Source organism: Scyliorhinus torazame, chromosome 30, assembly GCF_047496885.1.
Source record: "Scyliorhinus torazame isolate Kashiwa2021f chromosome 30, sScyTor2.1, whole genome shotgun sequence".
In the NCBI taxonomy this organism is placed as follows: Eukaryota; Metazoa; Chordata; class Chondrichthyes; order Carcharhiniformes; family Scyliorhinidae; genus Scyliorhinus; species Scyliorhinus torazame.
This window is the reverse complement of record NC_092736.1, coordinates 32472179-32487103: the sequence shown is the minus strand read 5'-3', so window position 1 is coordinate 32487103 and position 14925 is coordinate 32472179. Positions and strand designations below refer to the sequence as shown.

Here is a 14925-nt window from a genome sequence, read left to right as displayed (position 1 = left end):
GCACCGTATCTGGGTGAATGAAACACTCCGTGCTCCCGGAGTCGAAGAGGCAGGTCGTCTCGTGGCCATTGATGCGGACGGTGTCGAAGATGGCGGCCCCCACGGGTCGCACGTGGCGGATGACGTGGAAGATGTGGGCAGTCCCCGTGGGCTACATGCAGCGCTGCTGGGTTTAGAAACCGGCTGAGCCTGGCAGACCTTAGAGAAGTGGCCCTTCTTTCCGCACCCATTGCCGATCGCGCTCCTCGCTGGGCAGCGTTGTCTGGGGTGCTTACCCTGGCCAGAGAAGTAACATTTCAGGCCTCCGGAGTTGGCGGGTCGCTGCGTGGCACAGGCTTGCGGCACCCCTGGGTCGGGTGATGGCGGCGCCCACGACGTCCACGAGGGTGCTGCGTGGCCAGAGGTGTAGGTATCCATGTTATGGAAGGCCACTTCCAACGAGTCCGAGAATTGTACTGTGTCTTGGAGATCGAGTGTACCTGCTTCTAGTAGACGCTGGCGGATGTAATTAGATTTTATGCCTGCGACATAGGCGCCCCGGATCAGCAATTCGGTCTGCTTGACAGCCGATACCGCCTTACAACTGCAGTTCCGGCCAAGTACCCGCAGGGCGCGCAGAAATTCAGCTTGCGATCCACGGGGGCGCTGTCGCCTTGTGGCAAGGAGATGCCTAGCATACACCTCGTTGACTTCCTTAACATACTGCCCCTTCAACAGCGTTATCGTATCCTCGAACGAGGTAGCGTCTCTGATAAGAAGGAAAACTTGCGGGCTCACCCGGGAGTTGAGGACTCGCAGCTTGTGGGTCTCAGCGACGGCGGAGGAATCAATGTAGGATTCTAAGCAGCTTAGCCAGTGTTCAAACGTGGCAGTGGCAGTGGCGTTGGCTGCTTGGGGGTCCAGATCCAGCGATGGATCCATCTTAAAATTTTAGCTGATTAAATTGATGTACCATCAATGACGACAGACGAGAGTCGGAAGAGTAAACTGTGGCTTTAATCAGCTAAAAGACAACTGCTGGCAGCCGGTCCCAGAATGAGGGCAGGGCTGGAGGTTAACTACCTTTATACTTGAGCCCAAGGGGTGGAGCCAGCAGGGACAAACCCAGACATGTAACTAACAGTAAGAACAGTAAGTACAATATAATACAGTGGTTCACCACATGGCCCTCATTTCAATCTTCCACCTTCATTGAGCCCAGACCACGGGGCAGCCAGGATGGATCCGACAAGGAAGAGGGGGAGGGGCTGCCTCACTCGAATGCCACTTGGTGGCCAAAAATGGGGATTTCGGGAGAAAGCTTGTAAGCTCGGTTGGGTCTGGACCCATTGCCTCTGCTGAGTTTTCCGAGTTGAGTTTGGGTGGCGCAGTGGTTAGCACTGCTGCCTCACAGCGCCAGGGTTCAAGTCCGACCTCGGGTGACTGTCTGTGCGGAGCCTGCACATTCTCCTTGTGTCTGCGTGGGTTTCCCCCGGGTACTCCGGTTTCCTCCAGCAGTCCAAAGATGGATTGGCCATGATAAATTGCCCTTAGTGTCCAGGGATGTGCAGGTTGGGTGGATTGGCCCCTTAATTTCCAAACAAAAGCTTGGTGGGATTATGGGGTTATGTCGTCGGCCTAGGTGGAGTGCTTTTTCAGAGGGTCGGTCCAGAGACGAAGGGCCGAATGGCCTCCTTCTGCCCTGCGGGGTTTCTATCATCCAGGACTCGATCAGTAAAATGGGCTGGACTGGTGGAAAACGTGCGATTGGGATTGAGGGGTGGGGGGGATTCCCAGGAATGGAATGAAGAATTACCAGGCTGGAGATGAGGGAACTCCCAGGGTTGTGGTGGCCGGATTTCTGGGAAAGCGGTGAGAAAATCCTTGGATGGGAATGCGCAGATAGCGAGGATTGTGGTGGAGGGTGGTCACTCTTGCCTTGTGTTTCAGCTCTGTGACGGGGCCACAGTGAAGCCCTTTGTCGACTTTGTGGTGGAGGAGGATGCTGCAGCACTGCAGAAGGCGCTGGAAACCAAAGGTGAGCTCTCAGGTTGGCGTTTATTTGCTCGGAACGAGCCGGTGCTGGTGGAGAACTGCTCTTTGTTTTATCTGTTGGTACAATTCAGACTGAATTCCTTCGATTTGCGGAGTGATCACCTCGTGCCGGCTCCAGATATCAGTGCCGCACAGTCTCTTATCTCACGTCTGGCCAGTGTCAATAAGACATGGTTCAAGTGCTCTCTCCACAGAGTGGAACAGAGTGATCCCGCCCCGACACTCCCCCTTGTCAATACAGAGGGAAGGCTTCGCTGGGTAAGATGTCAAACTGAGGCCCTCATCCCTTCTCTTAGCTTCCTCTTATTTTGTGTAGTAACCATTGATATGGGACCTTATCAAATGCCTTTTGGGAAGTACAGCTTCCCTTTGGGATTCTAACCACAAATTCCCTTTGGGAATCCAAACACACCACATCTGCAGGCTCCCGCCTACGTCCCTTGTCCTTTCCTCAAAGAACTAATAAATTAGTCAAACATGATTTCCTCTCTCAAAACCACGTTAACTCGATCTGACTGCATCTGGATTTTCGAGGTGTCACGCTATTAACCTCCTTAATAATAGATTCTTTCATTTCCCCATGCAGATGTTGGACTAAGTGGCCCGCAGTTCCCTCCTTTCTTGGAGTTATATCCACTACCTTCTAATTCACTGGGACTCTCCTAGAATCAAGGGGATTTGGGAAAATTACAACCAATTCATCTACTATTCTGAAGCCACTTGTTTGAAGGACAACCAACCAGGCCTTGGAGACTTGTCAACCTTTAGTTGTGATAGTTTTCTCAGTACCCTTTCTCTGGTGAGAGTAATTATTTGAAGTCCCTCCCTCTCTTTTGCCTCTTCATTGACAGGTAATTCTGGGGTGTTACTTACGTATATTGAACAAATGGAATCGATGCAGAAGTTGGCCTGCCCCGCTGTTCAACGAGATCATCAGCTGGATTCTCCGTCGGCGAGATCCTCTGTTTCGACGGCAGTGCACTCCTGCCCGGGGATTTCCAGACAGCGTGGGGGTCCCCACGGCGTGGGGGTAGCCGGCTGTCGGGACGGAGGATCCCGCTGCCAGCGCACCAGAAAACGGGTGCGGCGAGAGGGAGAAGCCCGCCCCATGGGGGTGTTACAAGTTTTAAACCGTTCCCCCCCACCCCCCACTAGTTCTGGACTCACCCACAAGACAAAACCATGCTCTCCATGTCTACCTTGTCAAGACCGTTCAGGATCTTATAAACTTCAATCAAGTCACGCCCCTCGCTCTTCTAAACTCCAGTGGACACGAGCCCAGTCTATCCAACCTTTCCTGATAAGGAGAACATAGAACATAGAACATAGAAAATACAGCACAGAGCAGGCCCTTCGGCCCACGATGTTGTGCCGAACCTTTGTCCTAGATTAATCATAGATTATCATTGAATTTACAGTGCAGAAGGAGGCCATTCGGCCCTTTGAGTCTGCACCGGCTCTTGGAAAGAGCACCCTACCCAAACTCAACACCTCTACCCAACACCAAGGACAATTTTGGACATTAAGGGCAATTTATCATTGGCCAATTCACCTAACCTGCACATCTTTGGACTGTGAGAGGAAACCGGAGCACCCGGAGGAAACCCACGCAGACACGGGGAGGATGTGCAGACTCCGCACGGACAGTGACCCAAGCCGGAATCGAACCTGGGACCCTGGAGCTGTGAAGCAATTGTGCTATCCACAATGCTACCGTGCTGCCCTTAAGAACAAATAAATCTACACTATATCATTTTACCGTAATCCATGTACCTATCCAACAGCTGCTTGAAGGTCCCTAATGTTTCCGACTCAACTACTTCCACAGGCAGTGCATTCCATGCCCCCACTACTCTCTGGGTAAAGAACCTACCTCTGATATCCCTCCTATATCTTCCACCTTTCACCTTAAATTTATGTCCCCTTGTAATGGTTTGTTCCACCCGGGGAAAAAGTTTCTGACTGTCTACTCTATCTATTCCCCTGATCATCTTATAAACCTCTATCAAGTCGCCCCTCATCCTTCTCCGTTCTAATGAGAAAAGGCCTAGCACCCTCAACCTTTCCTCGTAAGACCTACTCTCCATTCCAGGCAACATCCTGGTAAATCTTCTTTGCACCTTTTCCAAAGCTTCCACATCCTTCCTAAAATGAGGCGACCAGAACTGTACACAGTACTCCAAATGTGGCCTTACCAAAGTTTTGTACAGCTGCATCATCACCTCACGGCTCTTAAATTCAATCCCTCTGTTAATGAACGCGAGCACACCATAGGCCTTCTTCACAGCTCTATCCACTTGAGTGGCAACTTTCAAAGATGTATGAACATAGACCCCAAGATCTCTCAGCTCCTCCACATTGCCAAGAACTCTACCGTTAACCCTGTATTCCGCATTCATATTTGTCCTTCCAAAATGGACAACCTCACACTTTTCAGGGTTAAACTCCATCTGCCACTCTCAGCCCAGCTCTGCATCCTATCTATGTACCTTTGCAGCCGACAACAGCCCTCTTTACTATCCACAACTCCACCAATCTTCGTATCGTCTGCAAATTTACTGACCCACCCTTCAACTCCCTCATCCAAGTCATTAATGAAAATCACAAACAGCAGAGGACCCAGAACTGATCCCTGCGGTACGCCACTGGTAACTGGGATCCAGGCTGAATATTTGTCATCCACCACCACTCTCTGACTTCTATTGGTTAGCCAGTTCGTTATCCAACTGGCCAAATTTCCCACTATCCCATGCCTCCTTACTTTCTGCATAAGCCTACCATGAGGAACCTTATCAAATGCCTTACTAAAATCCATGTACACTACATCCACTGCTTTACCTTCATCCACATGCTTGGTCACCTCCTCAAAGAATTCAATAAGACTTGTAAGGCAAGACCTACCCCTCACAAATCCGTGCTGACTATCCCTAATCAAGCAGTGTCTTTCCAGATGCTCAGAAATCCTATCCTTCAGTACCCTTTCCATTACTTTGCCTACCACCGAAGTAAGACTAACTGGCCTGTAATTCCCAGGGTTATCCCTAGTCCCTTTTTTGAACAGGGGCACGACATTCGCCACTCTCCAATCCCCTGGTACCACCCCTGTTGACAGTGAGGACGAAAAGATCATTGCCAACGGCTCTGCAATTTCATCTCTTGCTTCCCATAGAATCCTTGGATATATCCCGTCAGGCCCGGGGGACTTGTCTATCCTCAAGTTTTTCAAAATGCCCAACACATCTTCCTTCCTAACAAGTATTTCCTCGAGCTTACCAATCTGTTTCACACTGTCCTCTCCAACAATATCGCCCCTCTCATTTGTAAATACAGAAGAAAAGTACTCGTTCAAGACCTCTCCTATCTCTTCAGACTCAATACACAATCTCCCGCTACTGTCCTTGAGCGGACCTACCCTCGCTCTAGTCATTCTCATATTTCTCACATATGTGTAAAAGGCCTTGGGGTTTTCCTTGATCCTACCCGCCAAAGATTGTTCATGCCCTCTCTTAGCTCTCCTAATCCCTTTCTTCAGTTCCCTCCTGGCTATCTTGTATCCCTCCAATGACCTGTCTGAACCTTGTTTCCTCAGCCTTACATAAGTCTCCTTTTTCCTCTTAACAAGACATTCAACCTCTCTGTCAACCATGGTTCCCTCACTCGACCATCTCTTCCCTGCCTGACAGGGACATACATATCAAGGACACGTAGCACCTGTTCCTTGAACAAGTTCCACATTTCATTTGTGTCCTTCCCTGCCAGCCTATGTTCCCAACTTATGCACTTCAATTCTTGTCTGACAACATCGTATTTACCCTTCCCCCAATTGTAAACCTTGCCCTGTTGCACGCACCTATCCCTCTCCATTACTAAAGTGAAAGTCACAGAATTGTGGTCACTATCTCCAAAATGCTCCCCCACTAACAAATCTATCACTTGCCCTGGTTCATTACCAAGTACTAAATCCAATATTGCCCCTCCTCTGGTCGGACAATCTACATACTGTGTTAGAAAGCTTCCTGGACACACTGCACAAACACCACCCCATCCAAACTATTTGATCTAAAGAGTTTCCACTCAATATTTGGGCCACTCATTCCAGCTATCGATCTAACAAACCTGCTCTGAACCGCCTCCTTGTGTGTATCTTGTGTCTGTCTTCAATAGTGAAGACAAAATATCTGATCAATGCCTCCCCCAATTTGTTATTTCTCATTATTAATACCCCTGACTCCCTCTCTGGAGAACCTACACTCACTATTGTTATGGGCCAGGGTTTAGAGAATCCCAAAGTGTATCATGGAGTTCCTCTGACCCACAACTTTTACTAGATTGTGGTATGGGGAGCACACGGCCCACTCTACAGGTGTGGTACAGCAGAAATAGAAAAGTATTTTTTTAAAGCTAAACAATGTTTATTCTATGAACTCAAGTTAACCTTTTTAAAACATACAGTGAACATCTTAGCAATCATCAATTCAAATACAACCCCCAAAGAATACTACACAAAGTAAACCTTTGATAACTTCCCAAACAACATCCAGAAGACAGAAGAAACACCTTTCAACAGAAGCACATTAGGTTTACATTCACTACTGAGAACATTTATAATTCTGAATTCACCAAATGATCAAGAGATAGTCTTTTGATGGCAGAGAGAACAGCAGTACACCTGCTCTGTCTGGCTTCAGCTCCAACACTGAAAACTAAACTAAAACACACCCTGCAGCCTGCTCAAAAACGAAAGTAAAAAGCTGACAGACAGCCCAGCTCCACCCACTCTCTGACATCACTGCAGTAGTAAACACCCATTTCTTAAAGATACTCTCGCTACAGATATTTAGATACACACCCATTTATAAACACCCATTTCTTAAAGGTACTCTCACATGACAATATAATTACTCTTTTCCTTTTTAATTACTGGTAGAACGTCTCACTGTTTGTTTTTATATCTCTCGATAACTTTCTCTCATTCTCTAATTTCTCCCTCCTTGTGCCATTTTAGTCAGTTTTTGCTGGTTTTATATTCTGCCCTGCCACTAATCTTTGGAGAGTTCTACACTTTTTGCGAGATGCAAAGGCCTTGTTGCATCACCACGTTGGGCGCGACAGGGCTGGTAAAGCGCACCCTTTTTATTTGCTGGTGCATTCTCCATGGCAACGCCTTGACCAATCATTCCTGCTCGCCAACCAATCAGTACCCTTTTCCTCATGCAGCATGAATTGTTGCTCACTTTGAAATTTGGTATTCTTGTGTCTGTCCTGAAGTTGAAAAGCTTCGACGACATGTCTCTTGCTTTCTGGAGTACCTGGCCACTGTTTGTGGGAGCTTGCTCTCGTTTCCGTGTGTCTGTTATTGCAACAGTGGCCGTACTTCACACATACTCCATCGTAGTGGGCTTAGTTTGCGACCTCAGCCCTGGTTTTATTAAACTGTGATGTTCTGTCCCTATTCTAGGTTTGGATGAACACACCATCATCGATATATTGACAAAACGCAGCAATGCGCAAAGACAGGATATTGCCTTTGCATTTGAGAAGAAAACAAAGAGGGTGAGTTCTGCCTCGTGGCGAAGCATTAGACATTACATCAGGCGAACGTGCAGCGTTGGAAATATCCTCATTCTGATTGGCTGACACATGGGTTTCCATTTGTAGAATCTGGAAGAAATCCTGGACTATGCCCTCTCAGATCATCTGAGGAGCGTCATCTTGGCGCTGATGAAGACTCCGGCCAAGTACGACGCCGGTGAAATCAAAGGAGCCGTCAAGGTGAGGATTTAACCAGCAGGTGGGGAGGATTTTGGATGGGGTGATGATGGAGGATTGAAATCAGGAGGTGAGGCCTACCTGTCCTCAAGACTTCTACCATGCCCCCCAAAACCCCAGCCCTCATCTCACTTCTCCTATTGGAAGTTGGGGGGCGAGGCTTTGGTAGATTTGACGACACAAAGGCTTGTATTCTCAAGTTTAGATTAAGGGGGGACACGATCGTGATGCTAACGATCACAAAAAGATTCAATAAAATCATAGAGAGAAACCTTTCCCCCTGGTGGGGAGAGCCCAGAACAACAGGGTGGAACCTTAAAATTAGAGCCAGACCCTTCAGGGGTGGTCAGGAAGCACTTCCTCATGTAGAGGGTCAGGTAAACCCCGAGCCCTCTGCCCCAAATTTACTGTAAAGACTGTGAGTCAATTGGAGCACTCGAGATTGAGATTGATTGAGAGATTACAAAAATAATACAAGGATAAAACTAAAGATCAAACTCACGTAGCATTTTAAAAGAACCAAGTCTGGCAGGAAAACATTGCAGAGACATGGTTGCAGGATGACACCGATTAGGCCCCGAATACTGAATTTAGCAAGGCGAGGAAGCGAGCAAAAGGGTTGAAAGTAGGTTGGGAGGATGTGGGATACAGCAGGGAATATTTGACAGGAATACAAGGCTGTGCAGAATACAATAAGAAGTCTTACACCAGGTTAAAGTCCAACAGGTTTGTTTCAAGCACTAGCTTTCGGAGCGCTGCTCCTTCCTCAGGTGAATGAAGACCTCTTCATTCCAACGCCGGCATCTCCACAGCATGTGCAGAATACTGGGAGAGACACGGAGAACCACATTAGGAATTGTGTTTCCAGGTGCAAAGCAGAGCAAGATCCCGCCACGCTGACCACCCCAAACCCACCCCACACCCACCCCAAACCCACCCCCACCCACTCCAAACCCACCCCAAACCCACCCCAAACCCACCCACACCCACCCCAAACCCACCCCAAACCCACTCCAAACCCACCCCCACCCACTCCAAACCCACACCACACCCACCCCACACCCACCCCAAACCCACCCCCACCCACTCCAAACCCACCCACACCCACCCCAAACCCACCCCAAACCCACCCCAAACCCACCCACACCCACCCCAAACCCACCCCAAACCCACTCCAAACCCACCCCCACCCACTCCAAACCCACACCACACCCACCCCACACCCACCCCAAACCCACCCCCACCCACTCCAAACCCACCCACACCCACCCCAAACCCACTCCAAACCTACTCCAAACCCACCCCCACCCACCCCAAACCCACCCCACACCCACCCCCACCCACCCCCACACACCCCAAACCCACCCCAAACCCACCCCAAACCCACCCCAAACCCACCCCAAACCCACTCCAAACCCACTCCAAACCCACTCCAAACCCACCCCACACCCACCCCACACCCAACCCACACCCACTCCAAACCCACTCCAAACCCACCCCACACCCACGCCCACCCACCCCCACCCACCACAAATCCACCCCACACCCACCCCAAACCCACCCCAAATCCACCCCAAACCCACCCCACCCCCACCCCCACCCACTCCAAACCCACCCCCACCCTCCCCAAACCCACTCCAAACCCACCCCCACCCACCCCAAACCCACCCCCACCCACCCCAAACCCACCCCACACCCACCCCCACCCACCCCCACCCACCCCAAACCCACTCCAAACCCACTCCAAACCCACCCCCACCCACCCCAAATCCACCCCAAATCCACCCCAAACCCACCCCACACCCACCCCCACCCACCCCAAACCCACCCCAAACCCACCTCCACCCACCCCAAACCCAACCCAAATCCACCCCACATCCACCCCAAACCCATTCCAAACCCACCCCCACCCACCCCAAACCCACCCCAAATCCACCCCACACCCATCCCCACCCACCCCAAACCCATTCCAAACCCACCCCCCACCCACCCCACACCCACCCCAAACTCAACCCAAACCCACCCCAAACCGACCCCAAACCCACTCTCACCCACCCCAAACTCACCCCAAACCCACCCCAAACCCACCCCAAACTCACCACAAACCCACCCCAAACCAACTCTCACCCACCCCAAACCCACCCCAACCCCCCCCACCACCCCCCTAATCCATTCCCACTCACCCCAAACCCACCCACCCCCACCCACCCCAAACCCACTCCAAACCCACTCCAAACCCACCCCCACCCACTCCAAACCCACCCCAAACCCACCCCAAATCCACCCCACACCCACACCAAACCCACTACAAACCCATCCCCACCCACCCCAAACCCACCCCAATCCCACTCTCAGCCACCCCAAACTCACCCCAAACCCACCCCAAACTCACTCACCCCAAACCCACCCGCACCCGCCCCCACCCATCCCAAACACAGCCCAAACCCACCCCAAACCCACCCCAAACCCCCCCCACTACGCCCCCTAATCCATTCCCACTCACCCCAAACCCACCCACCCCCACCCGTCCCAAACCCACCCCCACCCACTCCAAACCCACCCCAAACCCACCCCAAACACACCCCAAACACACCCCAAAACCCCAAACCCCCCCACCAACCCCCACCATACCCCAAACCCACTCCAAACCCACCCCAAACCCACTCACCCCAAACCCACCCCAAACCCACCCCACACCCACCCCCACCCACCCCAAATCCACCGCACACCCAACCCAAACCCATCCCAAACCCACCCCAAATCCACCCCACACCCACCCCAAACCCACTCCAAACCCACCCACACCCACCCCACACCCACCCCCACCCACCCCCACCCACCCCCACCCACCCCAAACCCACTCCAAACCCACTCCAAACCCACCCCCACCCACCCCAAATCCACCCCACACCCACCACAAACCCATTCCAAACCCACCCCCACCCACCCCAAACCCACCACAAATCCACCCCACACCCACCCCACACCCATCCCCACCCACCCCAAACCCATTCCAAACCCACCCCCACCCACCCAACACCCACCCCAAACTCACCCCAAACCCACCCCAAACCCACCCCAAACCCACTCTCACCCACCCCAAACTCACCCCAAACCCACCCCAAACTCACCCCAAACCCACCCATACCCACCCCACACCCACCCCCACCCACCCCCACCCACCCCAAACCCACCCCAAACCCACTCCAAACCCACTCCAAACCCACCCCACACCCACCCCACACCCACCCCAAACCCACTCCAAACCAACACCCACCCCACACCCAACCCACACCCACCCCAAACCCACTCCAAACCAACACCCACCCCACACCCAACCCACACCCACTCCAAACCCACTCCAAACCCACTCCAAACCCACCCCACACCCACCCACACCCACCCCCACCCACCACAAATCCACCCCACACCCACCCCAAATCCACCCCAAACCCACCCCACACCCACCCCCACCCACTCCAAACCCACCCCCACCCTCCCCAAACCCACTCAAAACCCACCCTCACCCACCCAAACCCACCCCCACCCACCCCAAACCCACCCCCCACCCACCCCAAACCCACCCCCACCCACCCCCACCCACCCCCACCCACCCCAAACCCACTCCAAACCCTCCCCCACCCACCCCAAATCCATCCCAAATCCACCCCACACCCACCCTAAAACCACCCCACACCCACCCCCACCCACCCCAAACCCACCCCCACCCACCCCAAACCCACCCAAATCCACCCCACATCCAACCCAAACCCATTCCAAACCCACCCCCACCCACCCCAAACCCACCCCAAATCCACCCCACACCCATCCCCACCCACCCCAAACCCATTCCAAACCCACCCCACCCACCCCACACCCACCCCAAACTCAACCCAAACCCACCCCAAACCGACCCCAAACCCACTCTCACCCACCCCAAACTCACCCCAAACTCACCCCAAACCCACACCAAACCCACCCCAAACTCACCCCAAACCCACCCCAAACCCACCCCAAACCCACTCTCACCCACCCCAAACCCCCCCCCCACCACCCCCCTAATCCATTCCCACTCATCCCAAACCCACCCACCCCCACCCACCCCAAATCCACTCCAAACCCACTCCAAACCCACCCCCACCCACTCCAAACCCACCCCCACCCACCCCAAACCGACCCCACACCCAACCCACACCCACCCCCACCCACCCCCACCCACCCCAAACCCATTCCAAACCCACCCCAAACCCACCCCAAATCCACCCCACACCCACACCAAACCCACTCCAAACCCATCCCCACCCACCCCAAACCCACCCCCACCCACCCCACACCCACCCCAAACTCAACCCAAACCCACCCCAAACCGACCCCAAACCCACTCTCACCCACCCCAAACTCACCCCAAACCCACCCCAAACCCACGCCAAACCCACCCCAAACTCACCCCAAACCCACCCCAAACCCACCCCAAACCCACCCCTCACCCACTCTCACCCACCCCAAACCCCCCCCCCACCACCCCCCTAATCCATTCCCACTCACCCCAAACCCACCCACCCCACCCACCCCAAACCCATTCCAAACCCACTCCAAACCCACCCCCACCCACTCCAAACCCACCCCCACCCACCCCAAACCCACCCCACACCCAACCCACACCCACCCCCACCCACCCCACACCCACCCCAAACCCATTCCAAACCCACCCCAAACCCACCCCAAATCCACCCCACACCCACAACAAAGCCACTCCAAACCCATCCCCACCCAGCCCAAACCCAACCCAATCCCACTCTCAGCCACCCCAAACTCACCCCAAACCCACCCCAAACCCACCCCAAACCCACTCACCCCAAACCCACCCGCACCCGCCCCCACCCATCCCAAACACACCCCAAACCCACCCCAAACCCCCCCCACCACCCCCCTAATCCATTCCCACTCACCCCAAACCCACCCACCCCCACCCATCCCAAACCCACCCTCACCAACTCCAAACCCACCCCAAACCCACCCCAAACACACCCCAAAACCCCAAACCCCCCCACCCACCCCCACCATACCCCAAACCCACTCCAAACCCACCCCAAACCCACTCACCCCAAACCCACCCCAAACCCACCCCAAACCCACCCCACACCCACCCCCACCCACCCCAAATCCACCGCACACCCACCCCAAACCCATCCCAAACCCACCCCAAATCCACCCCACACCCACCCCAAACCCACTCCAAACCCACCCACACCCACCCCACACCCACCCCCACCCACCCCCACCCATCCCAAACCCACTCCAAACCCACTCCAAACCCACCCCCAACCCACTCCAAACCCACCCCCACCCACCCCAAATCCACCCCACACCCACCACAAACCCATTCCAAACCCACCCCCACCCACCCCAAACCCACCACAAATCCACCCCACACCTACCCCACACCCATCCCCACCCACCCCAAACCCATTCCAAACCCACCCCCACCCACCCAACACCCACCCCAAATCCACCCCACACCCACCCCAAACCCATTCCAAACCCACCCCCACCCACCCCAAACCCACCCCAAATCCACCCCACACCCACCACAAACCCATTCCAAACCCACCCCCACCCACCCCAAATCCACCCCACCCCTATCCCCACCCACCCCAAACCCATTCCAAACCCACCCCCACCCACCCCACACCCACCCCAAACTCAACCCAAACCCACCCCAAACCGACCCCAAACCCACTCTCACCCACCCCAAACCCACCCCAAACCCACCCCAAACCCACCCCAAACCCACCCCAAACCCACCCCAAACCCACTCTCACCCACCCCAAACTCACCCCAAACCCACCCCAAACTCACCCCAAACGCACCCCAAACCCACCCCAAACCCACTCTCACCCACCCCAAACCCACCCCAAACCCCCCGCCACCCACCCCAAACCCACCCCACACCCACCCCCACCCACCCCCACCCACCCCAAACCCACTCCAAACCAACACCCACCCCACACCCAACCCACACCCACCCCAAACCCACTCCAAACCAACACCCACCCCACACCCAACCCACACCCACTCCAAACCCACCCCCACCCTCCCCAAACCCACTCCAAACCCACCCCCACCCACCCCAAACCCACCCCCACCCACCCCAAACCCACCCCCCACCCACCCCCACCCACCCCCACCCACCCCAAACCCACTCGAAACCCACTCCAAACCCACCCCCACCCACCCCAAATCCACCCCACACCCACCCCACACCCACCCCACACCCAGCCCAACCACCCCCACCCACCCCAAACCCACCCCAAACCCATTCCAAACCCACCCCCACCCACCCCAAATCCACCCCACACCCACCCCAAACCCATTCCAAACCCACCCCCACCCACCCCAAACCCACCCCAAATCCACCCCACACCCACCACAAACCCATTCCAAACCCACCCCCACCCACCCCAAATCCACCCCACCCCCATCCCCACCCACCCCAAACCCATTCCAAACCCACCCCCACCCACCCCACACCCACCCCAAACTCAACCCAAACCCACCCCAAACCGACCCCAAACCCACTCTCACCCACCCCAAACTCACCCCAAACCCACCCCAAACCCACCCCAAACCCACCCCAAACCCACTCTCACCCACCCCAAACCCCCCCCACCACCCCCCTAATCCATTCCCACTCACCCCAAACCCACCCACCCCCACCCACCCCAAACCCACTCCAAACCCACCCCCACCCACTCCAAACCCACCCCCACCCACCCCAAACCCACCCCACACCCAACCCACACCCACCCCCACCCACCCCACACCCACCCCAAACCCATTCCAAACCCACCACACACACACACCAAAGCCACTCCAAACCCATCCCCACCCACCCCAAACCCACCCCAATCCCTCTCAGCCACCCCAAACTCACCCCAAACCCACCCCAAACCCCCTCCAAACCCACTCCAAACACACCCCCAACCACTCCAAACCCACCCCCACCCACCACAAACCCACCCCACACCCAACCCACACCCACCCCCACCCACCCCACACCCACCCCAAACCCATTCCCACTCACCCCAAACCCACCCACCCCCACCCATCCCAAACCCACCC

General features: G+C 54.8%; 2 protein-coding genes across 2 annotated transcripts in view; one reads left to right on the top strand and one right to left on the bottom strand.

Annotated features, from left to right (window-relative positions):
• anxa2b (annexin A2b) overlaps positions 1-14925 on the top strand; it is a 316940-nt gene that overhangs the window by 13727 nt on the left and 288288 nt on the right. Inside the window, exons 3-5 of the mRNA XM_072493096.1 lie at positions 1930-2017; positions 7493-7587; positions 7693-7806. Coding sequence (XP_072349197.1) covers positions 1930-2017; positions 7493-7587; positions 7693-7806 — 297 coding nt within the window. The remainder of the gene's footprint in view (positions 1-1929; positions 2018-7492; positions 7588-7692; positions 7807-14925) is intronic.
• LOC140404253 (little elongation complex subunit 2-like) overlaps positions 8005-14925 on the bottom strand; it is an 88799-nt gene continuing 81878 nt past the window's right edge. Inside the window, exon 11 of the mRNA XM_072492585.1 lies at positions 8005-8033. Coding sequence (XP_072348686.1) covers positions 8005-8033 — 29 coding nt within the window. The remainder of the gene's footprint in view (positions 8034-14925) is intronic.